This window comes from Phyllobates terribilis, unplaced genomic scaffold (assembly GCF_046119375.1).
Source record: "Phyllobates terribilis strain yellow unplaced genomic scaffold, ASM4611937v1 Scaffold_10__3_contigs__length_209671492, whole genome shotgun sequence".
NCBI classification, from domain to species: Eukaryota; Metazoa; Chordata; class Amphibia; order Anura; family Dendrobatidae; genus Phyllobates; species Phyllobates terribilis.
In genome coordinates, this window is record NW_027362770.1 from 83,204,792 (window position 1) to 83,220,154 (window position 15,363).

A 15,363-nucleotide genomic window follows, 5' to 3' on the forward strand; every position below is an offset into this window, starting at 1 on the left:
ATGCATGGCCCCCTCATCCCCCAATCCTAGTATGCATGGCCCCCTCATCCCCCAATCCTGGTATGTATGGCCTCCTCACCCCCCAATCCTAGTATGCATGGCCCTCTCATCCCCCAATCCTAGTGTGCATGGCCCCCTCATCCCCCAATCCTAGTATGCATGGTCCCGTCATCCCCCAATCCTAGTGTGCATGGCCCCCTCATCCCCCAATCCTAGTATGCATGGTCCCCTCATCCCCCAATCCTAGCATGCATGGCCCCCTCATCCCCCAATCCTAGTATGTATGGTTTCCTCATCCGCCAATCCTAATATGCATGGCCCCATCACCGTACACATAAAAAAATAAACACTTATACTCACCTTCCTTCCTCACCTCTACTCCAGCACTGCGTCCTGTTCTCCTGCAGCAGCTCATGTCAGCATCTGAGCAGACGCTGATGTGAGCTGCTGCTGCCGGCATGTTCACTCCTCTCCACACCGGGACTATGTGCGTTGTACTGCGGTGGTATTCACACTGTGCGGTAATGAGGCACTGACCCAGTAAAGTTTAACTTAAATGTCTTTATACTTAACAAACTCACAAAGTAAAGGTAAACGGTATCCTCCTGATCACAGCTGGGTCGTAACACAGTCTTTCTCCAAACCCGTTACCGTGGGCGACGGCACCGACGTGTCACGCTGAGGAGTGCCAGGAGTTTTGCTTCTCTTGGCTCTGTGCTCAGCTTCACACAGGCCTGTATTACAAAGCCAGCTGCACTGCAACTTGTAGACAAAACACTGACACATCCAAACCTTTGCTGCAGGTTTTTAAATAAGAACTGTGGACATGAGCCACATGCAAGACCCGGGCTGGAGGGAGTGGACCGACCCACTGTCATCCTGTAGTCTACTCCAAGAATAAAAGCCCATGCTGGGTTTTCTTAAATCTAACTTAGCCAAAAGCTTGACCAAGTTCAAACTTTACTTTTATCCTGCACTGCAACCACAGCTATGTCTGTGATTGCCATGCACTCCAGCGGGTTCAAAATGCTTCTATGCACATCCTAGGAGACACATATCGTCCCTCGCATATGATCCCTCTCACTGCCTCGCAGTGTGGAGAAGAAGAGTGAATATTCATTCTCTTTAGTACCGTGCCCACTACTAAAGAGAATGAAAATGCTGAAAAATTCGTATTATACTCGAGTATATACGGTAAACTACAGGCGTTGTCATGCTGGTGCCGTTACACTAATTAATATGATACCTGAGGTGAAGAAATCCGTCTTGTGGTTCTTGTGTAATTAGTGTTTGCAGTTTTTAGTTAATGATATGCCCGTGCTCTGGGGCAGGACTGTAGGCAGGGTCTTATCCTGGTGCTCTAGGCCAGATCAGCAAGATAAAACCCTGTCTACAGGCCGCCCCTATCTGTCTCTCTTTCTGGCTGTCTCTATGATACAGAACATACTTGTCCTTTGGGGCGGCCTGTGGGCAGATCTGTTCTTGCTAATCTGGCCCAGAGTATCAGGATAAGACCCGGCCTACAGTCCCGCCCCAGAGCACAAGAATCTCATTAACTCAAAACTGCAAACAATGATTACACAAGAACCACAAGACGGATTTCTTCACCTCAGGTATCATTTTAATCAGTGCAGCAGCCCCAACATGACACTGCCTGAAGTTTACTTAGCAAAATCCTGCGGACAGGTTTGTTTTCAATTTGTGAAAGGTCCTATTTAAAAGGAATGTGACACAATTTTTATTTTTGTATTAATGATTATATAATTCATAATAATAATTTACTTTTAAAAACAAAATAAAATGTTGTATTTTAAAGGGAACCTGTCACGTCCTAGTTGCTATGTATACTGCCCCCATTGCTTTGTTAGTGATGCAATGTGCATCACTAACAAGCTTTTTGCATTAAAATCGATGGTAGCATAATGATGAACTTTATATACACTTTGTCTTAGCAGCTCGTATTCAGTCATAGGGGTGTGATCCTGCTATTCAGTCATGGGCAGCACCTCATTCACTCACTGCTGGCGCTGCCCATGTATTTGAATACTGCTCCCGGCAAGGTTGTGTCTAGATTGGAGGTGATTTTTTTGTGAGAGGGAGAAAGCTCGGCCACTTTGTGAATTTTTTTTTTTTTAATAAAGTGAGGTTTTTTTATTATCGCTTTCTGTAATATAAAAAATTACACACAGCTCTGATTGTTCAGTTTTGTTAGAATTCAAATTTTCCTGTATGTCCACAAGTCTCAGCCAGTGACGAAGCAGCCGGCAGAATCATCAGAATGCACAGCTCAAAAGTAGCATAAATTATAACAGTTCTCCAGTGACCTTAGACATTCCTGTAATAATTTGTCACTTCCATGTTGTACATTATGGTGACTGTCGGGGGCGCTCTTTTACGCCTCTCCCCGTGGAGCTCCCTCCACTCTTCACAATGTCGGTGCTGCGGACAGGACTGTGGACAAATGGGAGAAGTCACATTCTGGCAAAACTGAACAATCAGCGATAAGGGGAATTTTTATATTACATAAAGCAACAATAAAAATATAAGTTTCATTAATCAGGAAAAAAAAGAATTTTGCCCAAATCCATAAAATATATAACAGTGTAAAAATACATAAATTATATAACAGTGTAAAAAATCATTTTTGATTTGTTTTTAATGGAGCAAACATCACATGAGCAAATGCATAAAAAAGCATAAGAAAAACATTAAAAAGCCAGTAGAGGCGACTAGACAGCAGTGAGTATAAGGATCCTTGAATCAACTCCGATCTAGTGGTGTCAGTGCTGAACTGTCTACATCGGTCTAGTGGTGACAGTGCTGAACTGTCTACATCAGAGGGGATTTTTTGAGGACCTCACTCCAGCAACTCCGATCTAGTCTCCTCAGCAGTGAAGCGTCTAGAGCGGCGTGGCTAAAGTGAGGAGCACAAAAAATCACCTCCGATCTATACACAACCTTGCAATATTCAAATACATGGGTGGTTTCAGCAGTGACTGAATGCGGTGCTGCCCATGACTGAATGTGAGAATCACACCCCTATGACTGAATACGAGCAGGTAGAACAAAGTGTAGCATCGGCATCTCTGCCTCCTGCCGGGCAGAGACTTCGTTCCCATCAGCGCCGCGGTCCCGGTCCGGTGTCTTCCTGCACCCCTGCTGCTGTGGTGCGCACCGTGCGCAGCTTCCCAGGCACTGTGCTTAGGGCGCGCGCCCTCCTTCCCTTTTTAAGGGGCCGCGCACGCGCCGTCCTAAAGAGTCCCCGGCCAATGGCTGGACGACTTCCCCTATTTAAAGCACCTCCTCCAAAATGGAGGTGCCTGTGCAAGGTTGTTGTTTGTGTGCCAATGTGGCGCCCCTGAGGGTTTGACCACCACAAGGATGCTGCATTTCTTTAATGGAGTGTAATGTTTCTCCTCTGGGGTAAGAACAGTGCGATGGTCAGGAACCTTCCTTCACATCCAACACCACACTTCTCCCACCAGAGGGGACTAGATTGCACCAGGTGCTGCCCTCCTGGTTACAGGGAGACTGGGGAACCAAGAGATAGGGGAACCATTTAATGGGTGAGGATGGAGGACTCACATTTTGGTGACACTGTAAATTTCATATTTAATAAAAAAAAGCCATTTTGGTTCTGGGTCTTTGTATTGTGATCTCCCTCCCTGAGCGTGGATCCTGTGTGGGCCTGCAGAGGACGGAGACACAGCCCTCGTACCTTAGCCTTGGGTCGAGGGGCAGGTTGCAGATAATGGATGTCTCAACCCGGTCAAGGACCATGACCAAGAAGGCCCGGAGCTTAAGAGTGTAGCTCCACAGCAAATGGATCCCAGGGAGGATGCAGACGGAGCAGAGTACGCCACCTGTCCTCGCCTACCTGTTCTATTCAGTGGGATTCCGGCTGCAAGAGGGGAACCGGTCCCCGACACCTGACCTTGCTACTCCACGTCCTGGTCGGGAAAGCCCGGTAGGCCCTGAGGATCCCACCGGGTAACGGAAGGAATGGCGCTGCCACCCGTACCCTTTTTCTGAGAGGAGTTCAGAGGGAGACAAGGCCTATCTACACACAGACAGGAAAGGACCCGGTCTGAAGTCTAGGAACACTCTGGTGTAGGGTCCTGATTTGACACTGGACTTACTCGGAGGTTGTCGGACCCTCTTTGTCTCTGGTGACCGCAGGACTCCGCGAGGAGCAGGGAGTCGCCTTCCTACTGCCATCTCTTTAGTGAGTAAAGCCTTGGAAGTTCACCCCTATGGCCTCCGGACTCTTTGTTCTGCACTACACCACACTACGCAGCACTAGACTCCCCTGGACTACTACCCCTGTCGTCCTGTCCCTCTGTCCTGAGGCCCTGCTCCGCCTGTGGGGAGTAGTAACAACCATGGCTGCAATAACACCATGCCTCAGCGGACTGCAGCAGCGCTGGTGGCCTTCACCAGGTGCCACAGGTGGCGTAGTCGAGATCAGCCACTCAACCCGGATAAGCCCATCTCTTTGTTTTAGTGTGACGGCCCTGGGCACGGGTCGGGTCCGGGCCACGGCTGCACCCCATCTCTACATCACAGGACCCGACTCCGAGTCCCCCATCTCCCAGGGTAAGGCCTTATTGGAGACCACGCTGAGTCACACACCAACACTCTCCTCAGCCCTCAGGTTCCAGTGCCCGCAAGCCTGCCTACCCGGAGCACCTGCCAGGTTACCTGCCGTGTCCGCCTGCTTGCTTACCCGGAGCACCTGTCTGACTATTTGCCATACCCACCTGCTTGTCTACCCGGATCACCCGCCGGCCTACCTGCCGTGCTTATCCGCTGTACCTGTCAGCTTCTGTCACCTGACCCATGGGAGTCACCTGCTCTCACACAAGGTTGGTCACAGAGTGGAACCTGGTTCACCTGCCCGGTCCCTCCTTGGTTCACGGAGTCAACTAAGCCTCCGTGTGACCTGGGTCGGTCCGAGTAGGCACTTAGTTACGCCCCTCTGGTCCCTCCTTGCATCAAAGCACAGAGGTTCCACCACACGAATCCGTAACAGTTTGCACAGGCCATGGAATCCGGTGGCCCCCAGGCTCCTTTCTCTCTCAGACCTGTACCTGGAGGTCTCTCGTCAGAGATCCCAACAGGAAACTATCCTGTTCTATCTGCGGACAGTCAACTCCCGCCTGGACACGCTGTCCACCCCAACTGTGTCCGTCTCTAACCGAGGGGCACCCACTCCGGCAGCACCTCAACCCAGTGGCGCTATGGCACCTGGCTTCGGATCCTGGCTTTCTGCGCCTCCATGTTTTGATGGTGACCCTGTCCTATGTAGGGGCTTCATAAATCAATGCACGCTGCACTTTGAACTTCTGGCACACCAGTTCGTCTCCGACCGGGCCAAGGTGGCATTCGTCATGTCTCACCTCACCAGAGAAGCGTTGGCATGGCTTAACCCTCTGTGGGAGAGAGGGGATCCTCTGGTGTCCAATCTCCAGGCCTTCCTCGCGGCTTTCCGGAAGGTGTTCGATGAACCTGGACGAAGATCTTTTACTGCTTCCTCACTTCTCCGACTCCGTCAAGGGAGTCTCTCTGTGGGACGGTATGCCGTGCGTTTCCGTACCCTCGCATCTGAACTGGCCTGAAATAATGAGGCACTGGTGTCCGCCTTTTGGGAAGGCCTTTCCGGATGGATCAAGGATGAGCTAGCAGGCCATGACATACCTCCCACCCTGGACGACCTGGTGTCATTAGCTACCCAGATTGACATCCGTTTTCTGGAGCGTGCTAAGGAGACGACCTGGGAGAGAAGACCTCCGCGTCTCGATCCAACCTCCCAAAACTCAGTCTCTCAACCAGCCATCCCTGGGTGTCTTCTCCAGAGCCAATGCAAAGTGACCAAATCAAGATGGTCAAGTCTCGCCCGGAGACACGCCGCGCCGAGGGGCGTTGCTTCTACTGTGGCAGTATAGAGCATCTGATCCGTTCCTGCCCGGTGAGACAGGGAAACTCCAGTGTCTAGGACTGCTCGTCCTAGGCAAGAGTTCTTCCTCTCCGTCCTTGACTCTGTCCGTTTCTGTCACCAGTGGTGAGACCTGCTTCTTCTATACTGTCTATTTGGATTCCAGAGCCGCTGGGAATCTCATTCAACAGGCCGTTGTGGAGCATTATCAGATTCCTACCATACATCTGGCTGAACCTTTGGCGGTTTCCTCTGTGGATGGGAAGCTTATCCTGGAAACCATCTGGCTTGACACTGAGCCTGTAACTCTTCAGGTGGGAATGCTGCACTCGGAGAAGATCTCCTTTCATGTGCTGTCCGGTCTCTCTCATCTCCTCTTGCTTGGTCTGCCCTGGTTACAGAGACATGAGCCCGTCCTGAATTGGAGATCTGGTGAAGTGATCCGTTTGGGTCAGGAATGCCGGAACCAGACAGGACTCATGGTTCATCCTGCTTGACCCCCGTCTAATCCAGCTAACCTAACTGGCCTGCCGGCTCCCTACTGGTCCTATGTGGGCGTCTTTGACAAAAAGGAAGCGGAGACACTACCACCTCATAGGCCGTATGATTGCCCCATCGACCTAGTACCTGGTGCTTCACCTCCCCGCGAGCGAATCTACCCCTTGTCTCTGGCCGAGACCCGTGCTATGTCTGAGTACATAGAGGAGAATCTTGCTAGGGGATTTATCCAGAAATCCACCTCTCCAGCTGGAACAGGATTCTTCTTTGTCGAGAAGAAAGACGGCTCTCTGCGTCCTTGTATCGACTACAGGGGTCTAAACCAGATTACCATCAAAATAAGTACTCCCTGCCTCTCATCTCGGAGCTGTCTGATCGCCTAAAAGGCGCAAAGATTTTCACCAAGCTCGATCTAGTCCGGATTCGCCAGGGAGACGAGTGGAAGACGGCATTCAACTCCCGGGACAGTCACTACGAATACCGCGTGATGCCCTTCGGTCTCTGTAATGCTCCAGCCGTCTTCCAGGAGCTAGTTAACGACATCTTCCGAGATCTCCTGTATTCCTGCGTGGTGGTGTACCTGGACGATATCTTGGTGTTCTCCACGGATCTGCCCTCACACCGGAGGGATGTTCGTCAGATTCTGCTGAGGCTCCGGAAGAATCGCCTGTATGCTAAATACAAGAAATGCCTCTTTGAGCAGACCTTCCTGCCGTTTCTGGGTTATATCATCTCCGAGACCGGACTGCGGATGGATCCAGAGACAGTGTCTGCCGTCTTAAAGTGGCCCCGACCGGAGGGGTTGAAGGCGATTCAACGGTTCCTGGGTTTCGCAAACTATTACCACCTCTTCATTCCTCATTTCTCCTCCCGGACTGCTCGCATCTCTGCGCGCACTCGTAAAGGAGCAAATCCCAGGAAATGGACTTCCGAGGAGGAGAAGACCTTCGTCTCCCTTAAACAAGCTTTCTCCTCCGCTCCTGTGCTATACCGTCTGGATTGCAACAAGCAGTTCTTCCTGGAGATTGATGCCTCCTCCTCTGGGGCCGAAGCAGTGCTCACCCAGAAATCCTCGTCCGGGCGAATGGTGACCTACGGCTTCTTCTCCAAGCTCTTCTCCTCGTCCGAACGCAACTACTCCATAGGAGATCGAGAACTGCTGGCCATCAAATTAGCGCTGGAGGAGTGGCGCTATTTGCTTGAGGGGGCTCTGCACCTGGTGGTCATCTACACTGACCGCAGTAATTGTCCACTGAGTTGTGTACCTAATCCTATCATGTGTAGTACAGTCTGCTGGGCTGTGTACGTAATCATATCATGTCATACATTCCACAAAGGCATGTACCCAGGGCCGGCGTCAGCACCCGGCGTACCCGGGCAAGTGCCGGGGCCCTGGAAAATCAGAAGGGCCCACCGCCCACTCACTGTCGGGGCCCACCGCCCACTCACTGTCAGGGCCCTGGCCACTTCCTCGGCACCTGTTCAGTGACGCAGGCGCTGCTTGATTGCCGGCACTCCCCCAGTCCCAGACATGGCCGCGTGCTGTGCGGCTGTGTCTGCTAGTAATGACACGGAAGGGTCGACGGCACTGCACCTTCAATTGTGCTTGTGTGTCGTTCCTGTCATTATTAGCAGACACTGCCGCACAGCGCGCGGCCATGTCTGGGGGAGTGCCGGCAATCAAGCACCGTCGGAGGTCCTGCACAGATGGGGGGGAGCGACCCGGACCCGACCGCAAGTGGGCCCCTCTGATGGTCCAGGGCCATGATGTCTGTGACACGCCGGGGGCCCTGCACTGCCCCATACCTGAAGATCTGCTGGACAGGACACTGGACCGGGGACAGGTGAGTGAAGCTTCCCCAATCCCCATATTAAAAATATTTGTAATGGGTCTGTGTGAGTGCATGTATGTGAATGTCAGTGTGTATAACGGTGTATATATATTTGTCTGTTTTATATATGTTTTTAAGAATTTGTGTAAAAATGTGTGTATGTCTGTATGTGTACATATCTGTGTACCGTGTGTGCGTGCGTGTGTCTGCGTACCGTGTGTGCATGCATATGTCTGCGTACCGTGTGTGCGTGCATATGTCTCCGTACCGTGTGTGCGTGCATATGTCTCCGTACCGTGTGTGCGTGCATATGTCTGCGTACCGTGTGTGCGTGCATATGTCTGTGTACCGTGTGTGCGTGCATATGTCTGCATACCGTGTGTGCGTGCATATGTCTGCGTACCGTGTGTGTGCATATGTCTGCGTACTGTGTGTGCGTGCATATGTCTGCGTACCGTGTGTGTGCGCGCATATGTCTGCGTACCGTGTGTGTGCGTGCATATGTCTCCGTACCGTGTGTGCGTGCATATGTCTGCGTACCGTGTGTGCGTGCATATGTCTCCGTACCGTGTGTGCGTGCATATGTCTGCGTACCGTGTGTGCGTGCATATGTCTGCGTACCGTGTGTGCGTGCATGTCTGCGTACCGTGTGTGCGTGCATATGTCTCCGTACCGTGTGTGCGTGCATATGTCTGCGTACCGTGTGTGCGTGCATATGTCTGTGTACCGTGTGTGCGTGCATATGTCTGCATACCGTGTGTGCGTGCATACGTCTGCGTACTGTGTGTGCGTGCATATGTCTGCGTACCGTGTGTGTGCGCGCATATGTCTGCGTACCGTGCGTGTGCGTGCATATGTCTCCGTACCGTGTGTGCGTGCATATGTCTGCGTACCGTGTGTGCGTGCATATGTCTCCGTACCGTGTGTGCGTGCATATGTCTGCGTACCGTGTGTGCGTGCATATGTCTGCGTACTGTGTGTGCGTGCATGTCTGCGTACCGTGTGTGCGTGCATATGTCTCCGTACCGTGTGTGCGTGCATATGTCTCCGTACCGTGTGTGCGTGCATATGTCTGCGTACCGTGTGTGCGTGCATATGTCTGCGTACTGTGTGTGCGTGCATGTCTGCGTACCGTGTGTGCGTGCATATGTCTCCGTACCGTGTGTGCGTGCATATGTCTGCATACCGTGTGTGCGTGCATATGTCTGCGTACCGTGTGTGTGCGTGCATATGTCTGCGTACCGTGTGTGTGCGCGCATATGTCTGCGTACCGTGTGTGTGCGTGCATATGTCTGCGTACCGTGTGTGCGTGCATGTCTGCGTACCGTGTGTGCGTGCATATGTCTCCGTACCGTGTGTGCGTGCATATGTCTGCGTACCGTGTGTGCGTGCATATGTCTGTGTACCGTGTGTGCGTGCATATGTCTGCATACCGTGTGTGCGTGCATATGTCTGCGTACCGTGTGTGTGCGTGCATATGTCTGCATACCGTGTGTGTGCGCGCATATGTCTGCGTACCGTGTGTGTGCGCATGTCTGCATATGTGAAGGATGAGGTGGCAGGCTGGGCCCTGTGTACTATATATATATTTCTCCCCCATATCTCTGCATCATGAATCGTGTATGTGTTAAAAGGGCCCACTGAGACTCTTTCGCCCGGGGCCCAGAAAAACCTGGAGCCGGCCCTGCATATACCTAATGTTATGTGTCATAAAGTTCATGTATCTAATCCTATCTTGTGAGATGCAGTCTGCAGAGCCATGTATCTAATCGTATCATCTGTGATATAACATTGTGGTCAAAAACTAAAGGTCTCTGGACTGTGATCCTAAACTTCATCCTCCTTTATCCTTTTGCAAACACTCAGAAGGAAGGGGGGGGTGTCAGACACATGGAGCAGATCCCCCATATTTACTGCAGTCATAATGCCAGTTAACACTACATTAGTTTTTTTTGGCAAATATCAGCAACTCTATCCCTACTACTTAATGGTTGGGAATATCAGAACTTTATTTTAGTTATTTTATACTATTAAAACACAAATTAAATATTAAAAAAAAAAAGTTAAAAAAACTTTAATACTTTACATTTTTCCGTGCATTGCATTGTAAAATCTGTCTGCATTCCCAGCTCTTGAAAGCTGGTACCTGCATGCAAACCTTCATGTGACATAACAATACCACACTGGCCAGGACCTACCTGCTGTGCCATCATGCATGTGACGCTAAAACATAGGGCCACATTTTTATGTTGGTTGTTGAAACATTTCTTCACTGTGCGAAGCTGCATGTAGCCACCAATGGGTAAGTGTAGCATTATACTATGGCCATTTAAACCCCCTTCCCCGTGTAATGCATGTGCCAGCTCGGGCAACGTGGTTCTTTTGCTCAGACACAAAGGGGGTCCCTATTCTGCTAGCTATTGCAATTAATTTAGCTTATATAGTGACATTACGTATCTGGGGTACATTACAGTAAGTTATCCATGCCCCACTATTTAACAAAGTGCCAGAGCGGGCAAGATGTCACCACATTTTTTGCACAAATACACCCTGCTTCAAATTTATTTTTAATTTTTGGCACCAGAGAAACGGCATTGAAGGAACGATGAATTGCCCCCATAATTTTCTAGATGTTGGCATTAAAAGATAAAGCATTCATTACTATACCTGCATATCAATTTCTTCAAATAGCACATGAGGAAGACGACTTGCAATAGCACGTACAAAACTCCGTCTGCGGGTAAACCGTTCCCATACTGGCACTAGCTGGGAAAAAGAGAATAGAATTTTTCTTTTTAAAGGGCAAAAACAAACAATATTGAGATCATCAGTAGTCACTAAGATCAGAAATACAACCATGGCGGCTGACAATTATCAGTGCAGGGATTGTCCTATAAAAGGAAATTTCACGCCTATACAGTGGTGGCCAAAAGTATTGGCACCCCTGCAATTCTGTCAGATAATACTCAGTTTCTTCCTGAAAATGATTGCAATCACAAATTCTTTGGTATTATTCTCTTCATTTAATTTGTCTTCAATGAAAAAACACAAAAAGAATTGTCCTAAAGCCAAATTGGATATAATTCCACACCAAATCTAAAAAAGGGGGTGGACAAAAGTATTGGCACTGTTTGAAAAATCATGTGATGCTTCTCTAATTCGTGTAATTAACAGCACCTGTAACTTACCTGTGGCACCTAACAGGTGTTGGCAATAACTAAATCACACTTGCAGCCAGTTAACATGGATTAAAGTTGACTCAACCTCTGTCCTGTGTCCTTGTGTGTACCACATTGAGCATGGAGAAAAGAAAGAAGACCAAAGAACTGTCTGAGGACTTGAGAAACCAAATTGTGAGGAAGCATGAGCAATCTCAAGGCTACAAGTCCATCTCCAAAGACCTGAATGTTCCTGTGTCTTCCGTGCGCAGTGTCATCAAGAAGTTTAAAGCCCATGGCACTGTGGCTAACCTCCCTAGGTGTGGACGGAATAGAAAGATTGACGAGAGATTTCAACGCAAGATTGTGCGGATGGTGGATAAAGAACCTCGACTAACATCCAAACAAGTTCAAGCTGCCCTGCAGTCTGAGGGTACAACAGTGTCAACCCGTACTATCCGTCGGCGTCTGAATGAAAACGGACTGTACTCAGGAAGACCCCACTTCTTACCCCGAGACATAAAAAGCCAGGCTGGAGTTTGCCAAAACTTACCTGAGAAAGCCTAAAACGTTTTGGAAGAATGTTTTCTGGTCAGATGAGACAAAATTAGAGGTTTTTGGGAAAAAGCATCAACATAGAGTGTACAGGGAAAAAAAAGAGACATTCAAAGAAAAGAACACGGTCCCTACAGTCAAACATGGCGGAGGTTCCCTGATGTTTTGGGTTGCTTTGCTGCTTCTGGCACTGGACTGCTTGACCGTCTGCATGGCATTATTAAGTCTGAAGACTACCAACAAATTTTGCAGCATAATGTAGGGCCCAGTGTGAGAAAGCTGGGTCTCCCTCAGAGGTCATGGGTCTTCCAGCAGGACAATGACCCAAAACACACTTCCAAAAGCACTATAAAATGGTTTGAGGGAAAGCATTGGAGACTTCTAAGGTGGCCAGCAATGAGTCCAGACCTGAATCCCATAGAACACCTGTCTAGAGATCTCAAAATGGCAGTTTGGAGAAGGCACCCTTCAAATATCAGGGACCTGGAGCAGTTTGCCAAAGAAGAATGGTCTACAATTCCAGCAGAGCATTGTAAGAAACTCATTGATGGTTACCGGAAGCGGCAGTTATTTTGGCTAAAGGTTGTGCAACCAAGTATTAGGCTGAGGGTGCCAATACTTTTGTCTGGCCCATTTTTGGAGTTTTGTGTGAAATGATCAATGATTTCATTTTTGCTTCATTCTCTTTTGTGTTTTTTCCTTGCAAGCAAATTAAATGAAGATAATAATACCAAAGAATTTGTGATTGCAATCATTTCAGGAAGAAACTGAGTATTATCTGACAGAATTGCACTGGTGCCAATACTTTTGGCCACCACTGTACAAGAATTCCCACTCCAGAAATTGTAGTTGGTTTTTTTTTATTATTTCACCCTTTTTTTAGTTATCAGTAATGTGCATCTTAAATACTTATTGATTGCTGTCTTCTGCCGTTTCCAGCGCTGCTCCAGTTCTCCCCTGTATCATGTGACTACAGTTCTCCCTTACTGGCTCACACCGCAGACCTTTAGTTCCTTTCTTAATGTAAGTCTATGAGAGCTTCACGCCGAACCTCAAACTTATATTGAGAAAGTGAGAGACAAAGAAACGCTGTGGTGATCCGGCTAGTGATATCTCCGTTCACATGAGACAGGAGAGTATCTGAGCGGTGCTGGAAACGGTAGAAGATGACAACCGGTAGGTAAATTAATGCGCACACTTTACTTATAACTAACAAGGGTGAAATATATGAAAAATAGAAAGCTGGAAATTAACTTTAAGAATGTCTGATTATTGGGGACCTACTGATCTTCAGAACAGGGGTCCAGTGACCCCTTCTCCTTCCATGGTGAGGAGGTTGAATAGAGTGGTGACTATGGAGATATTGCCCTGTACTCAGTCTCAAACACTGAAGGAAGTGGCTCTAATATGCTGGACAGTCTGAATGCATATGCCATCACTCATTAGTCCCTGTCTGAATGAGGCTCACAATCCAATTTCCCTGTCTCATACACACACTAGGGTGAATTCCATAGGATGACACTGTATCAGAATGGTTGTGGAGTGTGGGAGAAGAGCAGAGGAAGCTACAGACAGTCAGATATTTCCTGGGCAGCAGAGGACAATCAGGTGAACATCACACAAGTCACCAGCGCAGAGTCCTTCTTACGGATTGGCTCTTCACTTTGGCACATACAGGGTGCTCCCTGTCGCCTATAACATCTATATGCCAGAAAAGCCACATGGTTGGGGGTTGTCTTCATGAGACCCTCGCCACCCCATGATGTACACTTAGTGATGGCTGACAGGCCTTTACCTAAGTTTAGTTATACACTTCCTAGAAAGCAAGCAGCAGCACGGGTCTATGCGTGTCTCTGGTTCTTTCTCAGATCTTCCCTTTCCATAGACTTTAAAAGACAGCTGTAATCAGATCCCTCAGTGAGCTATCAGTCTGTCTTGTTTTCACTGAGACAGATTTAAAGGGTTTATCCAGGACTAAATTATTTTGTTGCTATCAGCAGGTAGTTGCTAACTATCTGCTTGTTGTATCCGGCGCCGGCTCAAAGCAGTCACCGACCGCTCCTGTCGGCGATTCAGCTGCTCCAGGTCAACACAGCACCTCTTTTTCCGGGCTGCTATGTTGACTGTTGACGTCATGCTGATTGACAGCTGGATTCCCGCAGTTAGGCAGTGAGGAGCCGGCTGTCAGCACAGTGTGAGTAGTCAACAGAGCAGAGCGGAAGAGAAGCAGCTGCCGCAGAATTGGTCTGTGACCCCTTAGTAACTACCTGCCTGCTTGCTGTAAAAAAAATAATATAGTCCTGGATAATGCCTTTAACAGTATGATAACTTTAGGAGGAAGGGGGAGGAGATGAAGTGGCTCATAAGTGGAGAAAGAAGCACTTTTCTCTCAAATACATTACAAAGTTTCTTACACAGCTTATTGCCAGGGCAGTGGACCTGGTAAAGGGTTTTTGCTGTATTTTACATACAGTACAGACCAAAAGTGTGGACACACCTTCTCATTAAAATATTTTTCTGTATTTTCTTGACTATGAAAATTGTACATTCACACTGAAGGCATCAAAACTATGAATTAACACAAGTGGATTTATATACTTAACAAAAAAGTGTGAAACAACAGAAAATATCTTATATTCTAGTTTCTTCAAAGTAGCCACCTTTTTCCTTTGATGATTGCTTTGCACATGTGGCGCCCCTGAGGGTTTGGTCGCCACAGAGGTGCTGCATCTCACCCAGAGGTGTGGTCTCTCACTCTCAGGTAAGGAAGGAGTACAGCTCGGGACCCTAACACCTGCATCCAACACTACACTACTCCAGTACAGAGGGCAGGGCTGGGCCGTGGGGCACTCGGATCCGGGCAACAGGGGAACGATGGGGGTAGTAGTGGCTACCCGGTTCCGTGGCTCAGGGTGGTCAGGCCAGTGATAGTCTGCTATGCACTATTGATAATGTCCGACTACGCCACCCGTGGATTGCCGTTATTAGGAACCGCCGCTGCATGCAGACCGCTGGGGCTGATGAGGTGTGCAGCTGGGGTAGTGTGACTCCCCACGGGAAGAGTGCGGCCCCAGGCAGTATAATGGATGGTGGGAGTGATGGTGGTGAGAGTCCCAGTACCGGTAGTGCTGGAGGCGCGAAGGAGCACACAGACAACAGGTTGCAGTCCAGGGTCTTTACTAGAACAGGTAAACTGACCCATAAACAGTCCCGGCTAGGAGGGGACCTGGATGTCTGAGAGCAATTGGGAAATTGGCCCTGGTCAGGGTGAGGGTGTAGGCCTACCGTGCTTTCTGCGCTCCTTCTGGCTATCTCCTCCTTATAGGGTAACAGCCCACGTTTCCGAGCTTTCCGTGTATTCTCGCCTGTATGGCCTGCGACGTGG

At 49.1% G+C, this 15,363-nt stretch overlaps 1 protein-coding gene across 3 annotated transcripts in view; it reads right to left on the bottom strand.

Annotated features, from left to right (window-relative positions):
• LOC141164418 (mitochondrial fission regulator 2-like) overlaps positions 1-15,363 on the bottom strand; it is a 57,629-nt gene that overhangs the window by 27,938 nt on the left and 14,328 nt on the right. For 2 of the 3 annotated variants that reach the window (XM_073649616.1, XM_073649615.1), the window contains exon 3: positions 10,933-11,031. In XM_073649616.1, the coding sequence (XP_073505717.1) occupies positions 10,933-10,961 (29 nt within the window). In that variant the 5' untranslated portion in view covers positions 10,962-11,031. Of the gene's footprint in view, positions 1-10,932; positions 11,032-15,363 lie in introns of those variants that run through there. The other variant, XM_073649617.1, reaches the window with a different exon arrangement.